This window comes from Acanthochromis polyacanthus, chromosome 18 (genome assembly GCF_021347895.1).
Source record: "Acanthochromis polyacanthus isolate Apoly-LR-REF ecotype Palm Island chromosome 18, KAUST_Apoly_ChrSc, whole genome shotgun sequence".
Classification (NCBI taxonomy): Eukaryota; Metazoa; Chordata; class Actinopteri; family Pomacentridae; genus Acanthochromis; species Acanthochromis polyacanthus.
The window spans coordinates 415,114-442,990 of NC_067130.1; the positions used below are offsets into that span (position 1 = coordinate 415,114).

The 27,877-nt window shown below is 45.4% G+C and overlaps 1 protein-coding gene across 2 annotated transcripts; it reads right to left on the minus strand.

Moving 5' to 3' along the window:
• Nucleotides 1–9,842: 9,842 nt before the first annotated feature.
• Nucleotides 9,843–27,709, minus strand: pigo (phosphatidylinositol glycan anchor biosynthesis, class O). Of its 2 annotated transcripts, none has more exons than XM_022208576.2 (11): nucleotides 26,194–27,709; nucleotides 24,165–24,643; nucleotides 21,565–21,708; nucleotides 20,164–20,287; nucleotides 19,695–19,854; nucleotides 17,053–17,235; nucleotides 15,365–16,961; nucleotides 15,081–15,284; nucleotides 13,725–13,894; nucleotides 11,808–11,878; nucleotides 9,843–11,347 (listed from the first exon to the last, which is right to left on the minus strand). In XM_022208576.2, exons 2-11 carry the CDS (start codon nucleotides 24,640–24,642, stop codon nucleotides 11,218–11,220), a joined length of 3,261 nt encoding a protein of 1,086 aa, XP_022064268.2. In that variant the 5' UTR covers nucleotide 24,643; nucleotides 26,194–27,709; the 3' UTR covers nucleotides 9,843–11,217. The 2 variants fall into 2 exon arrangements, with proteins under 2 accessions (XP_022064268.2, XP_051794787.1); XM_051938827.1 differs by lacking the exon at nucleotides 26,194–27,709 and adding an exon at nucleotides 26,080–26,103.
• Between the last annotated feature and the right edge of the window lie 168 nt (nucleotides 27,710–27,877).

The window sequence follows — 27,877 nt, forward strand, 5'->3', positions numbered from 1 at the left end:
CCACCGTAACACAACACACACTGCAACACACACACACCATAACACAACACACACTGCAACACACACCCACCATAACACAACACACACTGCAACACACCCACCATAACACAACACACACTGCAACACACACCCACCGTAACACAACACACACTGCAACACACCCACCGAAACACAACACACACTGAAACACACACCCACCATAACACAACACACACTGCAACACACCCACCATAACACAACACACACTGCAGCACACACACACCGTAACACAACACACACTGCAACACACCCACCGAAACACAACACACACTGAAACACACACCCACCGTAACACAACACACACTGCAACACACCCACCGTAACACAACACACACTGCAGCACACACCACCGAAACACAACACACACTGCAGCACACCCACCATAACACAACACACACTGCAGCTCACACCCACCGTAACACAACACACACTGCAGCACACACCCACCGCAACACAACACACACTGCAGCACACCCACCATAACACAACACAAACTGCAGCACACACCCACCGTAACACAACACACACTGCAGCACACACCCACCGTAACACAACACACACTGCAGCACACACCCACCGTAACACAACACACACTGCAGCACACACCCACCGAAACACAACACACACTGCAGCACACCCACCGTAACACAACACACACTGCAACACACCCACCATAACACAACACACACTGCAGCACACACCCACCATAACAATTCAATTCAATTCAATTCAATTTTATTTATATAGCGTCAATTACAGTCAAATCGTCTCAAGACGCTTTACAGAACCCATATGCCTGACCCCCAGAGCAAGCCCAAAGGCGACAGTGGCAAGGAAAAACACCCTTTTAACAGGGAAGAAACCTCGAGCAGAACCCGGCTCTAAATAGGGGGGACCCATCTGCCTGCTGGCCGGGCGGGTTGAGAAGGACAGAAGAGGGCAAGGGGGAGGGATGGGAGAAGAGGGAGGGGTGAGAAAGCAAGGAAAACACAACACACATTTGAATACATGCATGACAGGATATGTGACACAGACAAAGTATAAGCTAACATTGAAAACTGACTCATAGTTTACTCTTATGATGTACGGCTCTGACATTAAACATACTCCTTATATAGCTAGCAGTAAAATTCAAACAGTATGTAAGTTAGCATAACAGTATATTGAAGGCGATGCAGAGTTGACTCGTGGAAAAAGGGAATTGGAAGCAGAGGGCTGGTGGAAGGTCAGTAGCAGCATCCCACAGTGGACATGGTGGAGACTGGACCAGCTGGTGGAACATCAACCACAGATCTGAAGCATCCAGCTCTGGGACCAGGGACACTCGGAGAAATAGCACAGGGGGAAACAGAGTGAATGTACTGCAATAACGGTATACATATTAAATGTAAAGGTAGATAGAGAAGGGCTCAGTGCGTCAAGAAAAGTCCCCCAGCAGCCTAGGCCTATAGCAGCATGACTAGGGGCAGAACGAAGGGACGTCCAAGAAGGAGTCAGCTGTACAATGAAGACACAAGCCAAACCTCTGTGGGTCACCCAGTCAGCCCCAACTATAAGATTTGTCAAAAGGAACGTTTTAAGCCTGGTCTTAAAAATAGAGAGGGTGTCTGCCTCCAGAACCCAAACTGGGAGCAGGTTCCACAGGAGAGGAGCTGATAACTGAAGGCTCTGCCTCCCATTCTACTTTTAGAAATTCTAGGAACAACAAGTAAGCCTGCAGTTTGAGAGCGAAGAGTTCTACTAGGATAATAAGGTACTATCAGATCTTTAAGATATGATGGAGATTGGTTATTAAGAGCTTTATATGTCAGAAGAAGGATTTTAAATTCTATTCTGGATTTAACAGGAAGCCAGTGAAGAGAAGCAAGTATAGGGGAAATATGATCTCTTTTGCTAACTCCTGTCAGTACTCTCGCAGCAGCGTTTTGGATCAACTGTAGATGTTTGAGAGAGCTATTTGGACAACCCGATAATAAGGAATTGCAATAGTCAAGCCTGGAAGTAACAAAAGCATGAACTAATTTTTCTGCATCACTCTGAGACAGAATGTTCCTGATTTTTACAATATTACGCAGGTGAAAAAAGGAAGTCCTACAGACTTGCTTTATGTGTGAGTTAAAGGACATGTCCTGGTCAAAAATAACTCCAAGATTCCTCACAGTAGTACTGGAGGCCAATGTGATGCCATCCAGAGTAACTATTTGCTTTGAAAGCGAGTTTCTAAGATGTTTGGGGCCAAATACAATGACTTCAGTTTTGTCTGAATTTAGCAGTAGGAAGTTAAAAGTCATCCAGGTTTTAATGTCCTTAAGACAATCTTGCAGTCTAGCTAACTGATCAGTTTCATCTGGCTTCATAGATAAATACAATTGTGTGTCATCTGCATAACAATGGAAGTTAATACAATGCTTCCTAATAATATTGCCTAAAGGAAGCATGTATAATGTGAAAAGTATCGGTCCTAAGACAGAACCCTGAGGAACTCCGTGATTAACTTTAGTCTGCTCAGAAGAGTTATTGTTGACATGCACAAACTGGAACCTATCTGATAAGTAGGATTTAAACCAATCCAGTGCTGTCCCTTTAATGCCAATTGAATATTCTAGACGCTGTAATAAAATTTTGTGGTCGATTGTGTCAAACGCTGCACTAAGATCTAACAAAACAAGTATAGAGACTAGTCCATTATCTGATGCTATGAGAAGGTCATTAGTAACTTTCACTAGAGCTGTTTCTGTGCTATGATGCACTCTGAAGCCTGACTGAAACATTTCAAACAAATTATTCCTTTGTAGGTGTTCACACAATTGATTTGCAACTGTTCTTTCCAGAATTTTAGAGAGAAATGGTAGGTTGGATATCGGTCTATAGTTAGCTAACACATCTGGATCTAAAGTGGGCTTTTTAAGCAAAGGTTTGATGACAGCAACCTTAAAAGCCTGTGGTACATAGCCTGTTACTAGAGAGAGATTAATCAGATCTAACATTGAAGAATTAATTAAAGGTAAAATCTCCTTGAAGAGTCTAGTTGGGATAGGATCTAAAAGACATGTTGATGACACATAACACAACACACACTGCAGCACACACCCACCGTAACACAACACACACTGCAACACACCCACCGAAACACAACACACACTGCAACACACCCACCGTAACACAACACACACTGCAACACACCCACCATAACACAACACACACTGCAGCACACACCCACCGTAACACAACACACACTGCAGCACACACCCACCGTAACACAACACACACTGCAGCACACACCCACCGCAACACAACACACACTGCAGCACACCCACCATAACACAACACACACTGCAGCACACACCCACCGTAACACAACACACACTGCAGCACACACCCACCGTAACACAACACACACTGCAGCACACACCCACCATAACACAACACACACTGCAGCACACACCCACCGTAACACAACACACACTGCAGCACACACCCACCGTAACACAACACACACTGCAGCACACACCCACCGTAACACAACACACACTGCAGCACACACCCACCGTAACACAACACACACTGCAGCACACCCACCGTAACACAACACACACTGCAACACACCCACCATAACACAACACACACTGCAGCACACACCCACCTTAACACAACACACACTGCAGCACACACCCACCATAACACAACACACACTGCAACACACCCACCGAAACACAACACACACTGCAGCACACACCCACCGTAACACAACACACACTGCAACACACACCCACCATAACACAACACACACTGCAACACACCCACCATAACACAACACACACTGCAACACACCCACCGAAACACAACACACACTGCAACACACCCACCATAACACAACACACACTGCAACACACCCACCATAACACAACACACACTGCAACACACCCACCATAACACAACACACACTGCAACACACACCCACCATAACACAACACACACTGCAACACACACCCACCGTAACACAACACACACTGCAACACACCCACCATAACACAACACACACTGCAACACACCCACCATAACACAACACACACTGCAACACACACCCACCATAACACAACACACACTGCAACACACCCACCATAACACAACACACACTGCAACACACCCACCATAACACAACACACACTGCAACACACCCACCATAACACAACACACACTGCAACACACCCACCGAAACACAACACACACTGCAACACACACACACCATAACACAACACACACTGCAGCACACACACACCGTAACACAACACACACTGCAGCACACACCCACCATAACACAACACACACTGCAACACACCCACCATAACACAACACACACTGCAACACACCCACCATAACACAACACACACTGCAACACACCCACCGAAACACAACACACACTGCAACACACACACACCATAACACAACACACACTGCAGCACACACCCACCGAAACACAACACACACTGCAACACACACCCACCATAACACAACACACACTGCAACACACCCACCGAAACACAACACACACTGCAGCACACACCCACCGTAACACAACACACACTGCAACACACACCCACCATAACACAACACACACTGCAACACACCCACCATAACACAACACACACTGCAACACACCCACCGAAACACAACACACACTGCAACACACACACACCATAACACAACACACACTGCAGCACACACACACCGTAACACAACACACACTGCAGCACACCCACCGTAACACAACACACACTTCAACACACCCACCGAAACACAACACACACTGAAACACACACCCACCGAAACACAACACACACTGAAACACACACCCACCGTAACACAACACACACTGCAACACACCCACCGAAACACAACACACACTGCAACACACCCACCGAAACACAACACACACTGCAACACACACACACCGTAACACAACACACACTGCAGCACACACCCACCGTAACACAACACACACTGCAGCACACACCCACCATAACACAACACACACTGCAACACACACCCACCATAACACAACACACACTGCAACACACACCCACCATAACACAACACACACTGCAACACACACCCACCATAACACAACACACACTGCAACACACACACACCATAACACAACACACACTGCAGCACACACACACCGTAACACAACACACACTGCAGCACACACCCACCGAAACACAACACACACTGCAGCACACACCCACCGTAACACAACACACACTGCAGCACACACCCACCGTAACACAACACACACTGCAGCACACACCCACCGAAACACAACACACACTGCAGCACACACACCGTAACACAACACACACTGCAGCACACACCCACCGTAACACAACACACACTGCAGCACACACCCACCGTAACACAACACACACTGCAGCACACACCCACCGCAACACAACACACACTGCAGCACACCCACCGAAACACAACACACACTGCAACACACACCCACCGTAACACAACACACACTGCAGCACACACCCACCGTAACACAACACACACTGCAACACACCCACCGAAACACAACACACACTGCAACACACCCACCGAAACACAACACACACTGCAACACACCCACCATAACACAACACACACTGCAGCACACACCCACCGTAACACAACACACACTGCAGCACACACCCACCGAAACACAACACACACTGCAGCACACACCCACCATAACACAACACACACTGCAGCACACACCCACCGTAACACAACACACACTGCAGCACACACCCACCGCAACACAACACACACTGCAGCACACCCACCATAACACAACACACACTGCAGCACACCCACCGAAACACAACACACACTGCAGCACACCCACCGTAACACAACACACACTGCAACACACACCCACCGTAACACAACACACACTGCAGCACACACCCACCGTAACACAACACACACTGCAGCACACACCCACCGTAACACAACACACACTGCAACACACCCACCGAAACACAACACACACTGCAACACACCCACCGAAACACAACACACACTGCAACACACCCACCATAACACAAACACACACTGCAACACACACCCACCATAACACAACACACACTGCAGCACACACCCACCGTAACACAACACACACTGCAGCACACACCCACCGTAACACAACACACACTGCAGCACACACCCACCATAACACAACACACACTGCAGCACACACCCACCGTAACACAACACACACTGCAACACACACCCACCATAACACAACACACACTGCAACACACCCACCGTAACACAACACACACTGCAGCACACACCCACCGTAACACAACACACACTGCAGCACACACCCACCATAACACAACACACACTGCAGCACACACCCACCGTAACACAACACACACTGCAACACACACCCACCATAACACAACACACACTGCAACACACCCACCATAACACAACACACACTGCAACACACCCACCATAACACAACACACACTGCAACACACCCACCATAACACAACACACACTGCAACACACCCACCGAAACACAACACACACTGCAGCACACACCCACCATAACACAACACACACTGCAACACACCCACCGAAACACAACACACACTGCAGCACACACCCACCGTAACACAACACACACTGAAACACACACCCACCGAAACACAACACACACTGAAACACACACCCACCGAAACACAACACACACTGCAGCACACACCCACCGTAACACAACACACACTGCAGCACACACCCACCGTAACACAACACACACTGCAACACACACCCACCGTAACACAACACACACTGCAACACACACCCACCGTAACACAACACACACTGCAGCACACCCACCGTAACACAACACACACTGAAACACACACCCACCGAAACACAACACACACTGCAACACACACCCACCGTAACACAACACACACTGCAGCACACCCACCGTAACACAACACACACTGAAACACACACCCACCGTAACACAACACACACTGCAACACACACCCACCGAAACACAACACACACTGAAACACACACCCATCGAAACACAACACACACTGAAACACACACCCACCGTAACACAACACACACTGCAACACACCCACCGCAACACAACACACACTGCAGCACACACACCGTAACACAACACACACTGCAGCACACCCACCGTAACACAACACACACTGCAACACACCCACCGAAACACAACACACACTGAAACACACACCCACCGTAACACAACACACACTGCAACACACCCACCGCAACACAACACACACTGCAACACACCCACCGAAACACAACACACACTGCAGCACACACACCGAAACACAACACACACTGCAGCACACACACCGAAACACAACACACACTGCAACACACACACCGAAACACAACACACACTGCAGCACACACACCGAAACACAACACACACTGCAGCACACCCACCGAAACACAACACACACTGCAGCACACACACCGAAACACAACACACACTGCAGCACACACACCGAAACACAACACACACTGCAACACACCCACCGCAACACAACACACACTGCAGCACACACACCGAAACACAACACACACTGCAACACACCCACCATAACACAACACACACTGCAACACACCCACCATAACACAACACACACTGCAACACACCCACCGTAACACAACACACACTGAAACACACCCACCGTAACACAACACACACTGCAGCACACACACACCGTAACACAACACACACTGCAACACACACCCACCATAACACAACACACACTGCAGCACACACCCACTGAAACACAACACACACTGCAGCACACACACACCGTAACACAACACACACTGCAGCACATGCAGTGTGTGTTGTGCTCAGTATAAATGAACGTGTCGCTGCCAGCATCATAACTGAAGAACAGCCTAATAAATAAAGCTGTGGCCACAATCACAGCTACTTTTCACATTCTAGTATCTGATTGATGCTCTGGTTTAAACTTCCAGCACACATTATACCTGCCAGGCCTGACAACAGGCTTATTTAAATACTGGTGTGGTAAATTCATAAAGTTTAATAGAGTAAATAAAAGGAGACTTCAGTTTATCAGCAAACACTCATTCAAAGTTTCCCCACTAACGTCCGTCCGTCCATCCTGCAGAAAGCTGACTCTCTGACCCCAGCAGGTTCCCACTGATGACGAGATCTCAGAAGGAAAATCGTTCCACAAGTTTCCAGCTGCAGGGAGGAAGATGTTCAGAAAATATCCATCCAGTATCTGTAGTGTATCATAGCTGGGTTCTGACCTTGTTTTCATTTAAATATTTCTTTTCAGTTTCTTTTTCCGTTGCTGTCGGCTACATAAGCTGAGCCAGAGGTCTGCTTACCGCTGAAGTAATTCCTGACTCACTCATGCAGTTTAATGAAGTCATAAATGGCTTCATTCCCTCTCAGCTGCACTTTATAAGAGAATCTAATATGAGGAGATTCAACCAGAACCAGTGTAAAAAAAAAAAAAAGAAGAACTGACCAATGAGGAATGAATTTATGATGAGCATTTAGTGGTTTTTACCTAAAAACATCTGGAAAATGTGATTACAATAGTTTGTCTTGTATGTTTTTGAATCTAGATGAAACTAAATGTGGATCTGAGTGGATCGATACTGACCTCTGGGTAGATGAAGTGTAATCTGTTGAAATATGGGATTGTAACTCCAGAATATCTTCACTATAAATTATTTTAAGTTAATCACAGACATAAGGTTTATAATACCTTAAAATGAGCAATCACTGCACCTTTGTTAATTAATTCCAGATCATCTTATGAGTGGTGAAAGTGTAAAACTAGTGAGTAAAATCAGCTGAACTTCAGAAAATAAGTTCAGCAAACTGCAGATATTGAATCAATTAGTCTTCTTTTCTTTTATATTTTCTAAGTTTAAAGAGTTTCTGCTTCATTTTACGTTGAGAACTTCACTCTGAAAGACATTTTTAAAACCATAAAGCTGCTTAGATGTACAGGAGGTAAATTACAAGTTCTGTTTTATCTAATTTGTTCATTACGGAAATAAACAACCATAACTTGATTTAGATTGTACTTAAAAACACAATCAAGTTTTACTAGGTCTGATTTGTCGAGAAAAAATTCGACTCTGGAATTTTAAGCCTCCAGCAATGCATCCTGGGTAGTCTGTTTGTTCAGTTTCATTTCTTCTAAACTTAATTTATTCAGTGAACTCATCATCATCATTTTACACTTTAAGAACTTGTTTTTAAGTTCTAAAGTGGTCTGACAATATAAAGCAGACATTTTTAAGTTAAACTGACTAAAAACATAAATTTAAAGGAAGTGGAAAAGATTTGAGCTGATCTAATTTCCTGTATTGTCTTTTACAGAAGTAGTTTCAGTTTTATTATGTTTTCCTTTTATAGACCAGCTGATGGACAACAGGAAACTTCATAAGGAAGAAAAAAGTGAGACTTTCAACAGCTCAAGAGTTATGGGAAGTGGAAATGTGGAAAGCAGTGGTGAATAATGAATGAAGCAGCTGCACTGATGGGCAGTAAAAAGTCAACATCTCCTCCATCAGAGCCTCGTGAAAGAAGAAAACATTCAATGCTGCTTTTATGCTCCATATAAACGCTCTCCACTGCAACAATAAATAATCCGGATACAGAATCACAAACAAATCAAAAATAATAATCACAAATAAACACAGGCCAATGTGGATATTTGAAGTATTTTCAGGCCAAGACGTCGAGTAGAAAAGTTTTATTCTATTTGTCACAGAATGTAAAACCATTTTAATGAACCAGTTACCCATATATTAAACACTTTGAAAACAGAAAAACAAACGTCCTCATTCAGTCGGGCTGACGGAGCAGCAGCCGTCGCTCTTTACGGCCCAAACATTCACTGCCGTAGCGTTTTAGCGTCACTTCAATATCAGGCATTAGCTGGTTAGCTTCAGCTGCAGAACAACTGATCTTAAATAAATCGTTTATGGAGGATTTAATGATCCCGTTAACTTAATGACAGAAAAAGGCATTGGTTAAAGCTAGGCACCTGTTCTGGGTGTAGAAGTCTAATTAGAAAACATTGGTGATTTAATGCTAATTAGAAACATGCGTTAGAAAATAAAAGAACATTAATAATGACACAGTGTTATGAATTGGCAGTAACCAGACTTAGAGGTAATTTCAGCACATAAAAAAAAAAACATACAAAAAACCAACAGTTCCTTCAGCAGACACACGAAGACGCTCTAAAGCACTCCGATGGATTCAGTAGATGAAGATGACCTGCTGAAGATGATCATCAGGAAGCTCCCAACGCTTCAGATCAACAGATCCAGATCAACAGATCCAGATCAACTGATCCAGATCAACAGATCCAGATCAACTGATCCAGATCAACTGATCCAGATCAACTGATCCAGATCGACAGATCCAGAACAACAGATCCAGATCAACAGATCCAGATCAACTGATCCAGATCAACTGATCCAGATCAACTGATCCAGATCAACTGATCCAGATCGACAGATCCAGATCGACAGATCCAGAACAACAATAAGACACCAAACGTTCATTTTTTCATTAACGTGGAAAGTTAAAGGTCAGATTTCTGTATTTCACAGCTGCTTCCATCACATTACAGTCGATTCAGTTGCCAGATAAACTCCGAGTTTTAAAGTCCTGCATTAGAAAGAAGACATGATCAACGTCCCACAGCCTCTGGTAGAAAACATTAAAGGCCAGATTTATTTAAATGCTGAGGTTTTATCCCGCTGGAACAGGCCAGCAGACTGTAAACTGTGTGTTTAATGAAGCTTATAGACTCTATGAATCTCCTGCTAGCCTGACTGCTTCATCCATCAGTGTAGAAAACATTCAGAATCAGCTGTTTTCTCTCTAATCCCAGTGATCTATGAGGGTTTTAATTAAAAACATTAGCAGAACTCCGTACGTTCAGACGTCCTGAAGTCCCAGCGTGGCCCTCAGGGTCAGAGGCAGCCTCGCATGTTGGTGGGATCCACATCACCACTTTCTTTGTGTTCCAGTTCCCACCATGTCTGCTTCCTCTGTGGCACAGTGAGCTCTGCTGGACTGGGATGGAAAAGCAGCCGTCGCTACCTGGAGGATTCTGGGATGAGTCTCTGAAACCAGCGGCCCACGGCCAGGTCCACTCTCAGCACCAAGGAGACCCCGATCAGCAGGAAAACGCAGCTCACCAGGAACCCCGAGGCCTCAAACATTAACCTGGATGGATAAAGCAAAGGAGATGTGGATGTTTGAACAATTCCAAACAAGTTCAACCTCCATCTAACATCACTCCTTTCACTGGAACCAGAATTTCATCATCCTCAGTCAGCTGAGTGCCAACAGCAGCTACAGAAAACATTCAGAATCCACCCACACCACAAGCAGAACATTCAGCTCCAAAACACCATTTTACAATTTAAACTGTTATGAAACAAACCATTTGTTTTAGTTTGCAAATGAATTATCAGCACAGAAAACATGACTGAAATAAAATCTAGAATTCTACATGTAAGTCTGAGCCTCTCAGAGCAGAAAAGCACTGAATGTTATCATCACTAATGTGCATTTACTCAACAATCAGAACAGAGTCAATGGTTGGAAGTTATCCGACGTCCATATCCTCAAAAGCCTTTACTGTCAGGGAACTGGTGTGAGCTGGAAATCCATTAAGACTTACTTGGGTGCGAAAACCTTCCACACCATTAGGTGTCTCCTGAGGATAGCAGCAGCACAGACGGAAGCAAAGACCTGGAGACAGCAGAGACGGGATGAGATACTAAACCAAAGAAATGACAACATATTAGATAGAATAGAAAGTGAACTGAGTGAGAAAAGATCTCAGTCCAAACATGATCTGAACCACAAGCTTTAGGATGATTATTATGGGATGGGTGGATGGATGGGTCTTTCCATCTCAGATCTTTCATCATCTTTGAACTGCCTGAAAATTTTAAAGTATAAAATCTGAATATTTATAAAGCTGTGTGTGATTATAGGTGAGAATTATTATTACTAATAATAATCTTCTATAAACTCCATCTGAGCTCACATGAACTAAACACTAATAAAAACAGAATGAAGTAGAGATGTGAACCACATGGAGCTGCAATAATGTGACAGAAAACATTCAGAAAACTCTGAAGTACTTGATCAGAAAATTAAAAAGTTATTTGTTTAATGTTGGTAACGGACAGACCAGGCATGAGAAGTTATTCCACAGAAACACGCTGATAGATGAGGTGTTTTTAAAAAATACGACATGTTTCTGTTTTCTGAGCCTCTCTGGACACACAAACCCTGACCCAAACATCTGGAGGAGAAATCTGCTCAAGTTTAGCTTCATTTCCCTGCAGTCGATCATTAGGAGGACATCAGAAACACAGATCTGCTGGTGGAGTCTTCTAGTAGGAGCCTCCACTTGTTCAGCAGAAATCTGATGGGCTCCTAAACCTCATTTCAGTGGAACATGTGTTCTCATTCAGAGCGGAGTGGAGCCTGATTAACAGTGAAATGGATTCTCTCCTGCTCTGTGATTCATGGGAAATAAACTTGGTCCTAACCCTAACCCCAGACCAAAGCGGGACTCTGCGGGACTCTGCGGGACTCTGCGGGACTCTGCGGGACTCTGCGGGACTCTGCGGGACTCTGCGGGACTCTGCGGGACTCTGCGGGACTCTGCGGGACTCTGCGGGACTCTGCGGGACTCTGCGGGACTCTGGGGGACTCTGGGGGACTCTGGGGGACTCTGGGGGACTCTGGGGGACTCTGGGGGACTCTGGGGGACTCTGGGGGACTCTGGGGGACTCTGCGGGACTCTGGGGGACTCTGGGGGACTCTGGGGGACTCTGGGGGACTCTGCGGGACTCTGCGGGACTCTGCGGGACTCTGCGGGACTCTGCGGGACTCTAGAAAGTTAAATTCTGACTACATTCGTGTTTACAGTGGCCGTCCGAGAGCCTCTTCCTTTCAGTAGATTAATTCAATCGGGATAGCAGGTGTCCAAAAATGAAAATAATCTTAGTTATATTTCGGAGAACCGTCCTGAAGCTGGAGAACTTTTGAGCAGACCGTCCAGCTGTATTAAGTTTTTAGGATTGAACTCGTCATATCTGCTCAACCTGTTATTAAAGTTCAGCAAAAAAAACCTTAAAAATCTATAATCAAGTATTTAATGTAGAAATACTGCTTTGATTTGAACTCCACATAGTTCTGAAAAATATCACCAGGTGATTTCTGCATTATGGATTTGTTTTGTTAATGTGAGCTCAAAGATGGGAGTTTCATGACGGCTTCCATTATTTTCATATTTTAACTCAGTTGTAATCAGAGACTATTTGATCTGCTGTTCTAATAATGTGTAATCTGATCAGTGACATGAAGATAAATGTGAGCGGAAATATGAGGCTTTAATCTTTAATAGTTCCTGACAAACTTTCATTTAAACTGAGGCTCAGAAAGAGGAGCTCTACGTGGGTCAACAGGCATGTTATCTCAGAAAATATTTCATATATGAAGCTAAAATCTCTCTGGTACTCTGGTGGACATCTTAGTTTACTGATGCCATGATGACTGAAGAACACGCATGTGGACAAACCTGTGCTCCGTGAATAAAGAGGTAGCGTGTTGAGAGCTGGAGAAGAGCGGAGCTGAACTGTTGAGGGTTTTCTCTCAGCCTCATCTCCATCACAGCGTCTTCTCCTTCCTCTCCTCGTCCTCCTCGGACTTCACACAGCAGAGGCCAGAACAGCAGCAGCGGGCAGCCCACTGGAGACAAACAGAAAGCAGAGTTAGAGACCGATTTAAACCCTGAAGAGGTGGAGAGACACAAAATCACAGACAGCTCACTGGAGAGGCCAGAGACCGGGACAACAATAAAATAAAACCAATAAATAAATAATAATTGTAATAAAATCAGAGCTAGAAACTCATTTAAACACAGAGGACAGTCCCTTCTTCTGACTTTTCTTTGCTCTGGGTTTCTATATTTCTCCTTCATGATAGAAAGTTCTGAGTTTATTCTTAAATGGAAAAAACTGACGACTAACGTCATAATAAACTTGTTAAATCAGACGAGCTGAACGGAGCAGCTGCCATGAAAACTCTAATGAACACCAGGTTTAATTATCAGCAGTAATAATCCTAATAATCTGCTTTAATATCTGCCACATGTTTTGGATTGATTACTTTTCTTGTGATCAGATTTAATTCAATTCAATTCAATTTTATTTATATAGCGTCAATTACAGTCAAATCGTCTCAAGACGCTTTACAGAACCCATATGCCTGACCCCCAGAGCAGCCCAAAGGAGACAGTGGCAGGAAAACACCCTTTTAACAGGGAAGAAACCTCGAGCAGAACCCGGCTCTAAATAGGGGGGACCCATCTGCCTGCTGGCCGGGGGGGTTGAGAAGGACAGAGGAGGGCAAGGGGGAGGGATGGGAGAAGAGGGAGGGGTGGGAAAGCAAGGAAAACACAACACACATTTGGATACATGTATGACAGGATATGTGACACAGACAAAGTATAAGCTAACATTGAAAACTGACTCATAGTTTACTCTGATGATGTACGGCTCTGACATTAAACATACTCCATATATAGCTAGCAGTAAAATTCAAACAGTATGTAAGTTAGCATAACAGTATAGTGAAGGCAATGCAGAGTTGACTGGTGGAAAAGGGGAGCTGGAAGCAGAGGGCTGGAGGAAGGTCAGCAGCAGCATCCCACAGTGGACTTTTAACTTTTAAATTTAACTCTTTAAGAAAAGCGAAAATTGTTTTCAAATTAACTTCAGAAAAAAATATAATTACAATTCTTGATGCTTTCCTGTTCCTTGTTGCATATTGGGAATATTTTATTGTGGCGCCCTTTTTATCCAGTTGGATCTGATTTCACTAGCAGAAGTCTAGTTTCTCTAAAGGATCCAACAGTCTGTATTTCTGTCAGTACCTGCAAACAGGATCTGTGAGGCGAAGGTGTTGAGGGTGACCAGGGAGGCCGGCAGGACGGTTCCTGTGTGTCCATCAGGGAATCCCACGAAGGCAGCGCCCCACTGGATGGAGGGGAAGGTGGGCAGGTGGCCGGTGGCGTGGAAGAACTGTGTGGCAGCCAGAGACCAGAGGACGACTGGAGTCCAGGGAACACAGAAACCATCTGAGGAGGGCAGAGAGAGGAGGGAGAGTTAAAGTTTGTTTCTAAAGAAGACAGTCAGAAAGAGAAGCTGAGACTCTGACCAGAATAGGCTCCATGCAGACCCCTCAGGGTGGTGGAGGAGGCGTGGATGTGCAGCAGAGCTCCCATCTCCAGCAGCAGCAGGAGGAAGGCCACCGCCATGCCCTCTGGATGCAGCAGCAGCAGCCCGACGCCCAGCAGACCCCAGAACAGCAGCACCGGGGCGGAGTACACGCTTCCCAGCCCGTAGGCCTCCACCGTGGGTCTGCCGCCCGCCTCGCCGCCCCCGCTCAGCTCTCCGTCCTCCAGAGATCGACGCATGCGCTGGTAGATCTGGGGGATGAGGTGGTGCAGCTCGGCCTGGGGGCTGATGCCGGTGCTGGCCCGGTAGCGGGGCGGGGGCAGAGAAGAGCTCCTGGATGAAGCTGCTGCCCTGGTCTTCACAAATACAGTGAGAGGGTCCAGCCAGATCAGGGCCAGCCCCAGGCCCAGCAGGCAGAAGGCGGCCCTGGGGAGGGCCAGCTGAGCCAGGCGGATCAGCTCACCCAGATTCCTGAAGCTGTCCTCTGGAGTGGCACTAACGGCCCAGTGCAGCCCCAGGCTCACCGACAGCAGGGGCAGCACCCAGCGAGCCGTGAACACCGTCCCACTGGAGGAGTTCAGATTACCGTAGTGGCAGAGACAGCGTCTCAGCAGATACGTCCACAGGCCCAGAGAGAGCACAGAGAGGATGTAGTGGATGTTCTTCAGCTGGCTGTCCTGGAAGCGGGACAGAGGAGACAGGAAGGATGACGGATGGCAGGAGCCCTGCTCTTCTCGACAGCCGTGAAAGGACAGGGACAGGTAGAGGCTGCCCACCAGGAGGCCCAGGCAGCTCAGGAGGACGCTGCTTTCCTTCCTCACAGTGGACGGAGACAAAGCCGGAGAAGGCAGCAGTCCTGCAGACTTCAGAGGGTCATGGCTGGGAGGCAGAAGAAGGCCATCCCAGTTGAGATGGACGGGAATGTAGAGGGCCAGAGAGAAGAGCAGGAAGGTCACCACCCGACCTTCAGCGATCACGTAGCTGTCAGAGAGCAGGGAGGCACAGCGGAGCAAAGGCACCAGGAGAGGAGGGATGAGGAGGCGCCGGGGGGTCAGCCAGCCGCCGCTCTTCACACCTTTAGTCCCGTTCTTGGACACAGGGGAGCTGCCGAGTCGACGAGCCCTCCAGAAGAAGAGAAGCTCAGAGCTGAAGGCCCCGGCTGCCAGACACCAGGTCAGCTCCATGAAGCCCTGAGACAGCAGCTGAGCAGCAGCCACTCCAACTCCTGCTGCTAACGCCGCCACAACCGGGACCTTCAGCCCACCACCGACCTCCCTGACCAGAACCACTGACAGCTCAGACAGCAGGAAACACATCAGGCAGGCCAATGCCAGGATGGACAGTCCTGCTGCCATCTTCAGAGGGTTGAACCGGGCCCAGGTGGATCTGCAGGTGTCTCTGACGGAGGTCAGGTAGGCCTGCAGAGAGGAGGCCAGCTGCTGGGAGGGGGACCGACCTTCTCCAACCGAGCTGAGGTACTCAGAGGAGAGGCGGGAAAACTGGTCCTTCAGCTGGAGGAGGCTCTCTGGTGGGATGTCTTTGGCCATGCCAGAGTAGGTCTCCAGGAAACGGTTGACCTTCAGAAAGAAACAGACAGTTACTGAACACACTGCAGGATGTAAGAAACATTAGAACATCTATCTAACAGCTCCTCAATGAGCAGAGGACCTGTTTAGCGTTGATCCACAGCGCCTCCAGCTGGCTGAGACCTCGAACTGCACCTCCTGTCTGACCATGAGGAGGAAACAACGGCAGAAGAACCTGGCCCACACTGCTGTAGGGGATGGGAACCCCCAGCAGCAGAGCCAGGGTGGGAACCAGGTCGGTCTGAGGAACCACGTCTGGTTCATTCTGGAGAAACAAGAAAACTCCAAGTTAAATTAGTCTGCATGTTTCTGTCATCTGAAGCTGATATTTAATAGAATTTTTATTTCGCACCAGCTAAAACACCCAACAAAACTTGAATGTATGCGATTGCTGGGGACCAGCAGAATATCTATAGGAGCAGAATATCTCTATTTAACTATTTATTTTGTTTATTAGTTTTATAAAGTTATACTATATAGGAGCAGAATATCGCTATTGGAGCAGAATGTATCTATAGGAGCAGAATATCTCCATAGCAGCAGAATATCTCCATAGCAGCAGAATATCTCTATAGCAGCAGAATATCTCTATAGCAGCAGAATATCTCTATAGGAGCAGAATATCTCTATAGCAGCAGAATATCTCCATAGCAGCAGAATATCTCCATAGCAGCAGAATATCTCTATAGCAGCAGAATATCTCTATAGCAGCAGAATATCTCTATAGGAGCAGAATATCTCTATAGCAGCAGAATATCTCTATAGGAGCAGAACAACAGAATATCTCTATAGCAGCAGAATATCTCTATAGGAGCAGAATATCTCCATAGCAGCAGAATATCTCTGTAGGAGCAGAATATCTCTGTATTAACTCTTATTTCTGCCTCTTATAGATCTCTACAGCTACACTGCAGTTATGGAGTCCAGTTGTCTGGTGAGGGATCCACTTTATCCGTAGAAAAGGCCAACATCAGTTTAATGGATTCAGGGAAGTGCACGGCCAACCAAGAACAGAAACGTCAGTGGTCTGATGTTTCACATTTTCAATACAGCAGATATTTGGGTGATCTGAGAGATCGACATGATAGAAACAGATGAAGACAAACTCATGGAGGAACTGAAATTGTGTTTTCTGTCTGTAGCTCATGTTTGGACTGAAGCTGCTTTCTGAAAAGGTCTAAGAGCCAAATGATTCTTCTGAACACTCAGGATGAACACTTTGCATTGGATTTTGCTTTTAACTGAGTTCTACAGGAGATAGTTGTGTTTATTCTCAGTCATTCGTCTAACTTCTATGTGACGACGTGAACTGTTGGATTTACCTCTGAACAGTTTTCACTGAGACTTTACAGACGTCCATACAAACATTAAACATCTCGAAAATATTCTATTCTATTCCATGGCTTTACAGACATCGATACAAACATTAACTATATGTTCAGTATAGGGCTGCACAGTGCAGTAGTGGTTAGCACCTTCGCCTTGCAGCAAGAAGATCCCCGGTTCAAATCCCGGCCTGGGATCTTTCTGCATGGAGTTTGCATGTTCTCCCTGTGCATGCGTGGGTTTTCTCCGGGTACTCCGGCTTCCTCCCACAGTCCAAAAACATGCTGAGGTTAATTGGTTACTCTAAATTGTCCGTAGGTGTGAATGTGAGTGTGATTGTGTGTCTGTATATGTAGCCCTGTGACAGACTGGTGACCTGTCCAGGGTGTCCCCTGCCTTCACCAGAGTCAGCTGGGATAGACTCCAGCACCCCCCATGACCCTAGTGAGGATAAAGCGGTGGATAGAGGATGGATGGATGGATGGATGGATGGATGGATGGATGGATGTTCAGTATACTCTTAAATGGTGCAACTGAATTATCATTTAACTGATTCTTATGATTTATACAGTTTTATACCGTTAGACTCTGCAGTCCAGTGTTTTCTTGAATTGTATTTCTTGTATAAAAATGTACAATTTTCACATATTTGACCACATCACAAAGCAAAAATATTAATTAATTGCAAAGCAGATAACATATATGAGCTTCAAATCCCATGAAAACAATCCCTTCCTACCATAACTCCCGTCTGTGACTTTGTTCAGACTCTGTAAAACTAATCTACAAAATGCCATGCTGTGATATCAGAGTAATTCATCTATACAGAACTGAATCAGAAATCAGTTCATAAGGAGAATATCGACAGAAAAGCTCTGCAGACACATGGATGCATTTCTGGTCCACTTGGATGATTCTTTTTCAAATCCACACTACGAGCATACGCCGTACCACTGCTGGAGAACCGTCACCACACAGAATGTTACCTGTCCTAACCCTAACCTGTAGGATGGAGGGCCTCCCTGTGCTGTCTCTGCTCCTCTGGATGTGGTTTATTGCTTACCTGAATGTTACCTGTGCTAACCTGAGCATACACCGGTCCGTACCACTGCTGGAGAACCATCAACACACCCACCAACACTTTGGAACACAGCAGGACCTTCTCTGACAGATGTTTGGACTCTTCTATACTTTGGAGGTGATAAAATGTGAATGACGACCTCCAACAGAGGCGGTAAAGTCTAATACTGACAATGAAACACTGCAGGGTTAAGGTGGAAATCCTCAGCTGTGGTGCTGAACTCTCTGATCAAATGTTTTTCAGCATAGAAAAAACACCTTAATGTAATACAATGGTTTAACTGAGGGGGTCATTAAACAGAAATCCATTCCACCCACCTGTGTCGGGGGTCCAGGGAAGATGGGGGAAGGACTGTAGAGGAAGATAGCAGCATCCGTCTCTTTCTGACTCTCTCCACCGTGATCTCCAGTGTCCGTCATGCCGTGATCTCCCATCACCACCAGGAGGGTGTCGTTCTGCAGACGGTCCATCACTGACCTGGAGGAGGACCTCAGTGGTCATACAGATCAAATACATGCACCAATTTGGCTTTAAATTTATTTTTCTACAAAAATCTATCAGTCCTTACAATGATGCCTGCTGATTCTAAAGGTTGTTTCTGTGTTCTGACCAGCAGTGCCTTCATAAATGTTCTTTAGTGTCATCTTCCTACAGTCTGTGTGAGTGAACACCACACTTCTAGCTTTCACTGAGTGTCTGGGTCAGCATCTTACAAACACTGTTTATAGGACACATCTACAGCTCTACAGGAGAGGAATGAAACCAGCAGCTTTCCAGCGGTCTGACCTGATGACTCCATCCATCTGGGTGAGCTTGTCAGCCATGGCCGGGTGGTCGGGTCCAAACCTGTGACCACAGTGATCCACTCCCAGGAAATGAGCCACCAGGACATCCCAGTCATCACCGATTACTGTTAGAACCAGTAGAGAGAGATATGAAGCAAAGCTAAACAGAAGCATGATCAGAGTAACCAAAAAGTTATAAAATACTCGTCCTGTATCTCCAGATGCGTGCTACTGTCTACTAGTTTCTGAAGCACTAACCCTAACCCTCAGACTGAACATGCATCTTCTCGGTGTAAATCCATTGCAGCATACCAGTCGTATGAAGATACCTCTAATTTTCTGTCTATTTCAGCTTAAAGTTGAGGAGGAACAAGAAGATTTAGAGAAGTTGTGGAACTTTTTCACAGCTATCTCGAAAAAAGAGTAGTCGACCTGCTGCTCCGTTTCTCACTTTGTGAGAAACATTTAGTCATAATAACCTTTCTTTGCCGTCATTTGTATTTATCTTGCAGCCTTTGTAGGGAAATCAAATCAAATATTGACAAAAATACACCCAAAGACAGATATGTCATATGTTCATGGTCTTACACAGCCCACTGCTAGAAGCCAGAACATAAAATATGTTCAAATTAGAGCCCAATCAGTACTCTAGGGGTTAGGGTTACTGGGGCTGATAAAGGCTTGTTACAGATATATTAGTGTCTGTGCATATATATGATCTAATGTGCTCCATTATAGAAAGATTTGTTGTTGTCTTTACAGACCATAATGTAGAAAAGGTGTTTGGTGTAATTAAATGGTATTATCCTATAGGGTTAGGGTTATATCCTGTGATCCAATAGGTTGTCCAACACAGTCTCTGATTCCAGGGTTAGGCAGAGAACATCCACCAGCTGAGCAGGAGGCGGTACAAAAGTCAAGTCATGCGTTTACGTGAAGCTGATAAACAGTTCATAAAAATCCACTTCTGACACTGGACTTAATAAATAGTAGAGTCTGTCTCTTTTATTCTGGTTCTAGTTAAAATGAAAACTCTGGTCATACATCAGATATAAATAAATCTATACTAGTGCTGTCAACAGATATAAATAAATCTATACTAGTGCTGTCAACAGATATAAATAAATCTATACTAGTGCTGTCAACAGATATAAATAAATCTATACTAGTGCTGTCAACAGATATAAATAAATCTATACTAGTGCTGTCAACAGATACAAATAAATCTATACTAGTGCTGTCATCAGATATAAATAAATCTATACTAGTGCTGTCAACAGATATAAATAAATCTATACTAGTGCTGTCAACAGATATAAATAAATCTATACTAGTGCTGTCAACAGATATAAATAAATCTATACTAGTGCTGTCAACAGATATACATTTAGTAAATCCGTACTCGTGTTGTAGAGGTGTTGCAGGATCCCGTTATCCACGGTGTGCAGATCCTTCACATTGAAAGAAGGGAAGGGCAGAGAGCGGTGGAACTTCTTAGGAAAAAGGTTCTCCCAGGTATCATCGCCCATAAACACCACCCGTTTACCTTCATCATACATGAAGAAAAGCAGACATTTGTTGAGCACATTCTCATCATAATATATACTGGTATATGTGTGTGTGTGTGTTTGTGTACATAAGCACACACACACACTCTCATCTTTCAAACTGCACATGAAGATCCAGTGGTTGCATGAAGCATAATGTCAGCGTGGCTCATGGAGCTCTATAGATTATTGGTCTTCAAATAATAAACTAACAACATCTCTAAAGTACATTTTTCCAGACCTTAACCAAAACGTTTCATAAATGATTAAATCATCCTGCACAATAAATCACAACACTGAAGTTCAGTATTTATCTGTATGAACAGTTGGTAGGTTCTGTTGTTACAGAGACATTTAGCTGCATTCTGACTTTCACACATTTCAAACCTTAGCTTGTTTTGTCCAAATCCACAGTTTGTAACATCCAACAGCAGTTCTGGTATGTTATTTCATAAATTATTCATATCACAGTTGATGTTTGAACCAGTTAATGGACAGATCTGTTTTAACGCATCCTCTCATCTCGATATAAATATAGACAACAGACATAATAACAGATAATAAAGGTCTTTGAAAGGTGCTTATTCTCTCCAGCTCTAATGATAAACTGATCTATGAGAGTGTTTTCCATATGATACATAATGGAACATCTATCACGGCTCCAGATACATGTGGAACATCTATCACGGTTCCAGATACATGTGGAACATCTATCACGGCTCCAGATACATGTGGAACATCTATCACGGTTCCAGATACATGTGGAACATCTATCACGGCTCCAGATACATGTGGAACATCTATCACGGCTCCAGATACATGTGGAACATCTATCACAGTTCCAGATACATGTGGAACATCTATCACGGCTCCAGATACATGTGGAACATCTATCACGGCTCCAGATACATGTGGAACATCTATCACAGTTCCAGATACATGTGGAACATCTATCACAGTTCCAGATACATGTGGAACATCTATCACGGTTCCAGATACATGTGGAACATCTATCACGGTTCCAGATACATGTGGAACATCTATCACGGTTCCAGATACATGTGGAACATCTATCACAGTTCCAGATACATGTGGAACATCTATCACGGCTCCAGATACATGTGGAACATCTATCACGGCTCCAGATACATGTGGAACATCTATCACAGTTCCAGATACATGTGGAACATCTATCACAGTTCCAGATACATGTGGAACATCTATCACGGCTCCAGATACATGTGGAACATCTATCACGGTTCCAGATACATGTGGAACATCTATCACGGCTCCAGATACATGTGGAACATCTATCACGGTTCCAGATACATGTGGAACATCTATCACGGCTCCAGATACATGTGGAACATCTATCACGGTTCCAGATACATGTGGAACATCTATCACGGCTCCAGATACATGTGGAACATCTATCACGGCTCCAGATACATGTGGAACATCTATCACGGTTCCAGATACATGTGGAACATCTATCACGGCTCCAGATACATGTGGAACATCTATCACGGCTCCAGATACATGTGGAACATCTATCACGGTTCCAGATACATGTGGAACATCTATCACGGTTCCAGATACATGTGGAACATCTATCACGGCTCCAGATACATGTGGAACATCTATCACGGTTCCAGATACATGTGGAACATCTATCACGGCTCCAGATACATGTGGAACATCTATCACGGTTCCAGATACATGTGGAACATCTATCACGGTTCCAGATACATGTGGAACATCTATCACGGTTCCAGATACATGTGGAACATCTATCACGGTTCCAGATACATGTGGAACATCTATCACGGCTCCAGATACATGTGGAACATCTATCACGGCTCCAGATACATGTGGAACATCTATCACGGCTCCAGATACATGTGGAACATCTATCACAGTTCCAGATACATGTGGAACATCTATCACGGCTCCAGATACATGTGGAACATCTATCACGGTTCCAGATACATGTGGAACATCTATCACGGTTCCAGATACATGTGGAACATCTATCACGGTTCCAGATACATGTGGAACATCTATCACGGTTCCAGATACATGTGGAACATCTATCACGGCTCCAGATACATGTGGAACATCTATCACGGCTCCAGATACATGTGGAACATCTATCACGGCTCCAGATACATGTGGAACATCTATCACGGTTCCAGATACATGTGGAACATCTATCACGGCTCCAGATACATGTGGAACATCTATCACGGCTCCAGATACATGTGGAACATCTATCACGGCTCCAGATACATGTGGAACATCTATCACGGCTCCAGATACATGTGGAACATCTATCACAGCTCCAGATACATGTGGAACATCTATCACAGTTCCAGATACATGTGGAACATCTATCACGGCTCCAGATACATGTGGAACATCTATCACAGTTCCAGATACATGTGGAACATCTCACCCTCTTTCCCCAGCTGGTGGATCAGATTGTCCTCCAGGATGGCGCTGGATGCAAAGTTATTCCCCACATCCACGAAGGTGGGCAGGGACCCGGTGGTGAAGCCCTTGATCCTCTGCATGGTGGTGGTTGGGGGGTCAGCCCTGAAGGGGTACAGGCGGCTCTGGAGAGGCCTGGAGGAGGCCGTCTCCTGCAGCACGGGGAGCTTATTCTGGTACGGGCGGGGCATCGTGTTGTTGGGGTCGAACCGGGCGAAGTCGATCTTCAGGGCGTCGATGATGAGCAGCACCGCCCGGCGGAACCGAGGCTGGGCCCGGCAGAAGTCCACCAGATCCTGTCCGGGATGGAGGACGTCCTCACAGCCACTGGTCCGGTTCACCTCCAGCCTCACCAGCAGGAAGCCGCCCACAAACAGGTAGAGGCCCACGAAGAACATGGAGCTCATCCAGAGCAGCAGAGACAGCACGGGGAGACCCTTCATCCTAAAGGTAAGGGTTAGAGTTAGGGTTAGTACAGGTAACAATCAGGTAGACAATAAACCCAGACTGTCTGTAAGGGACTCCTCCTGCAGAGACACTAAAGCTGGAAACTGGATGGAAACTTCTGGTAAATTAATAAACACAGAGTACTGGACACAGACAGGTAGAACAGAACGGGTAGAGCAGAACAAGTAGAACAGAACAGGTGGAACAGTACAAGTACAACAGAACAGGTGGAACAGAACAGGTGGAACAGAACAGGTGGAACAGTACAAGTAGAACAGAACAAGTAGAACAGAACAGGTGGAACAGAACAGGTGGAACAGAACAGGTGGAACAGTACAAGTAGAACAGAACAAGTAGAACAGAACAGGTGGAACAGTACAAGTAGAACAGAACAAGTAGAACAGAACAAGTAGAACAGAACAGGTGGAACAGAACAGGTGGAACAGAACAGGTGGAACAGAACAGGTGGAACAGTACAAGTAGAACAGAACAGGTGGAACAGTACAAGTAGAACAGAACAAGTAGAACAGTACAAGTAGAGCAGAACAAGTAGAACAGAACAGGTGGAACAGTACAAGTAGAACAGAACAAGTAGAACAGAACAGGTGGAACAGTACAAGTAGAACAGAACAGGTGGAACAGTACAAGTAGAACAGAACAGGTAGAACAGAACGGGTGGAACAGAACAGGTGGAACACAACAGGTGGAACAGTACAAGTAGAACAGAACAGGTAGAACAGAACGGGTGGAACAGAACAGGTGGAACACAACAGGTGGAACAGTACAAGTAGAACAGAACAAGTAGAACAGAACAGGTAGAACAGAACAGGTAGAACAGAACGGGTGGAACAGAACAGGTGGAACACAACAGGTGGAACAGTACAAGTAGAACAGAACAAGTGGAACAGAACAGGTGGAACAGAACAAGTAGAACAGAACAGGTGGAACAGAACAGGTGGAACAGAACAGGTGGAACAGTACAAGTAGAACAGAACAAGTAGAACAGAACAGGTAGAACAGAACAGGTAGAACAGAACAGGTAGAACAGAACAGGTAGAACAGAACAGGTGGAACAGAACGGGTGGAACAGAACGGGTGGAACAGAACAGGTGGAACACAACAGGTGGAACAGTACAAGTAGAACAGAACAGGTAGAACAGAACAGGTGGAACAGAACAGGTGGAACAGAACAGGTGGAACAGAACAGGTGGAACAGTACAAGTAGAACAGAACAAGTAGAACAGAACAAGTAGAACAGAACAGGTGGAACAGAACAGGTGGAACAGAACAGGTGGAACAGTACAAGTAGAACAGAACAAGTAGAACAGAACAAGTAGAACAGAACAGGTGGAACAGAACAGGTGGCTGACGACCGAGAGGAACCAAACCCAGATCTTGTAGGGGACGGTTGTAAGTTCAGGTAGAACAGGTACCTGTTCTAACGACCAGAGGAGAAGGAGAACCAGAACTAGAACCAGATCCAGACCCAGGTCCTGTAGGGGACGGTTAGTAAGTTAGCACTGGCTAGCTCTCCGGGTTCCACTGACCTTGTAGCGGCCGGACCGTCGTCCTCTGTCGGTCGGAGGGCGGGCTGTGTGCGCTACCAACAGCAGTACAGGTGTCTCAGGTAAACAGAGAACCAGGTGACCCGCTCACCTTCATTGGGACTCCGGTAAACCAGATTAGATGGGGACAGATAGGAACTGCTGCAACGTGCAGCCCGGCGGAAAGGCGCGGCGGACGCTTTTCATGGTAACACCAACAATATATTTGTTTTCTTTGTCCTGAACATTGACTGTCAGGTGCATCTGCCTCTATTTACGCTCAACCGAATATGTATTTCTCTGAAACGTCTCGAATAAACCTCAAATTTGATCTGTAAATTAAAAATAAATTAGTAAAAATTATAATAAAAGCTTTTGAAAAAAGATTGCATGAGAAGTTACCATTATTCTGTCCATGTTAGGGCTACTAACCCTCACAAAAAAACTCGTTTCAAGCTAATAAATACGAGCTGTGTCTAAATCAGGGAATTTGTAACGCATGTAATGATATAAAAACTTAAACATGATGTGAAATACATGCAGCAGCTCTTTCCGCCTGTCAGGCAAAGCTGAGGGCGGTATGAACACACAAAAAGGAAAGATGATACTGTCTCTAGGGTTCACCCTAAACCTTAAAGCTGCTGTCCGGAGTTTGAATCGCAGCGTCTCCCAAAACACTGTTGGTCCCTCCGTCTGATTTCGCCCCTTTATTTGTGCACGCGCGCAGTACATGAGAGAAGTGCCCGGAGTGCTGCAGCATCTCGCCTGTTTTGCTGTTTTCCCCTCTTCTACATTTAGCACATTTAGTAAATAATAAAGGAATTACGTTAGAATGCTGTATTGAGTCTAACTTGTCCTAATACCAAAATAACATGAATCTGCTAGGACGAACGAGTAAAGTTTCAATATGTGATTACACTCGTGTATCCCTCTGGATGACGTTGTTTATCAAACTTAGTGCATTTACGCGTGTATATGTATTTCTATCTAGAGTTCAGAATTGCATGACTCCTCTGACCAAGAGTATGTCCCAGACGCCCCAACATCTTCCTCCAGAGGTCGGGCATCTAAACGAAGCCGTCAGGCGGGCTATGGAGGCCGTGGTCGGGGAGCGACGCGAGCACCCCGAGCCAAAAAACGTCCTGCGGTCTCTTGGCCTGACAAGCCGTGGGATTGGTAACTTTTCTGGAAGTTGCTGATCCCTGATGCTCTCTCCTCCACAAGCAAAACAAATGTGCGCGCGGTTGCGTAGTGCGTAGCTCGCCCACCTCTGCATGGGCTTGCTTGCTGTGCGCGTAACCGTTGATTGACAGCATGACAAAGCTGAAGCTGGAACTTGATTGGTCGGCAGCGACCGGCGCTTTTTGGAATAACATGGGGGTCTATGAGAGGAAGGCGGAGCTCAGGAATAAATTTTCATATTGCGTTATACTAACTTTATATTATAGTATCGAACTAGACTAACACATTTAAGCTTTGTTAAAAAATGATACATAAATTGAAAACAAACGGAAACTCCGGACACGAGCTTTAACTCTAACCCATGAGCTCTATGTTAATCCTAGAAATACAGACAGCTGGGTTAGATTAAGCCTAAACATCAGTCTGTTTCTATGAACCAAATATTTTTTATCTTGTGTTTTTTAAACTATATAATAAATCTAGAGCAGTTATACTCTGATAAATA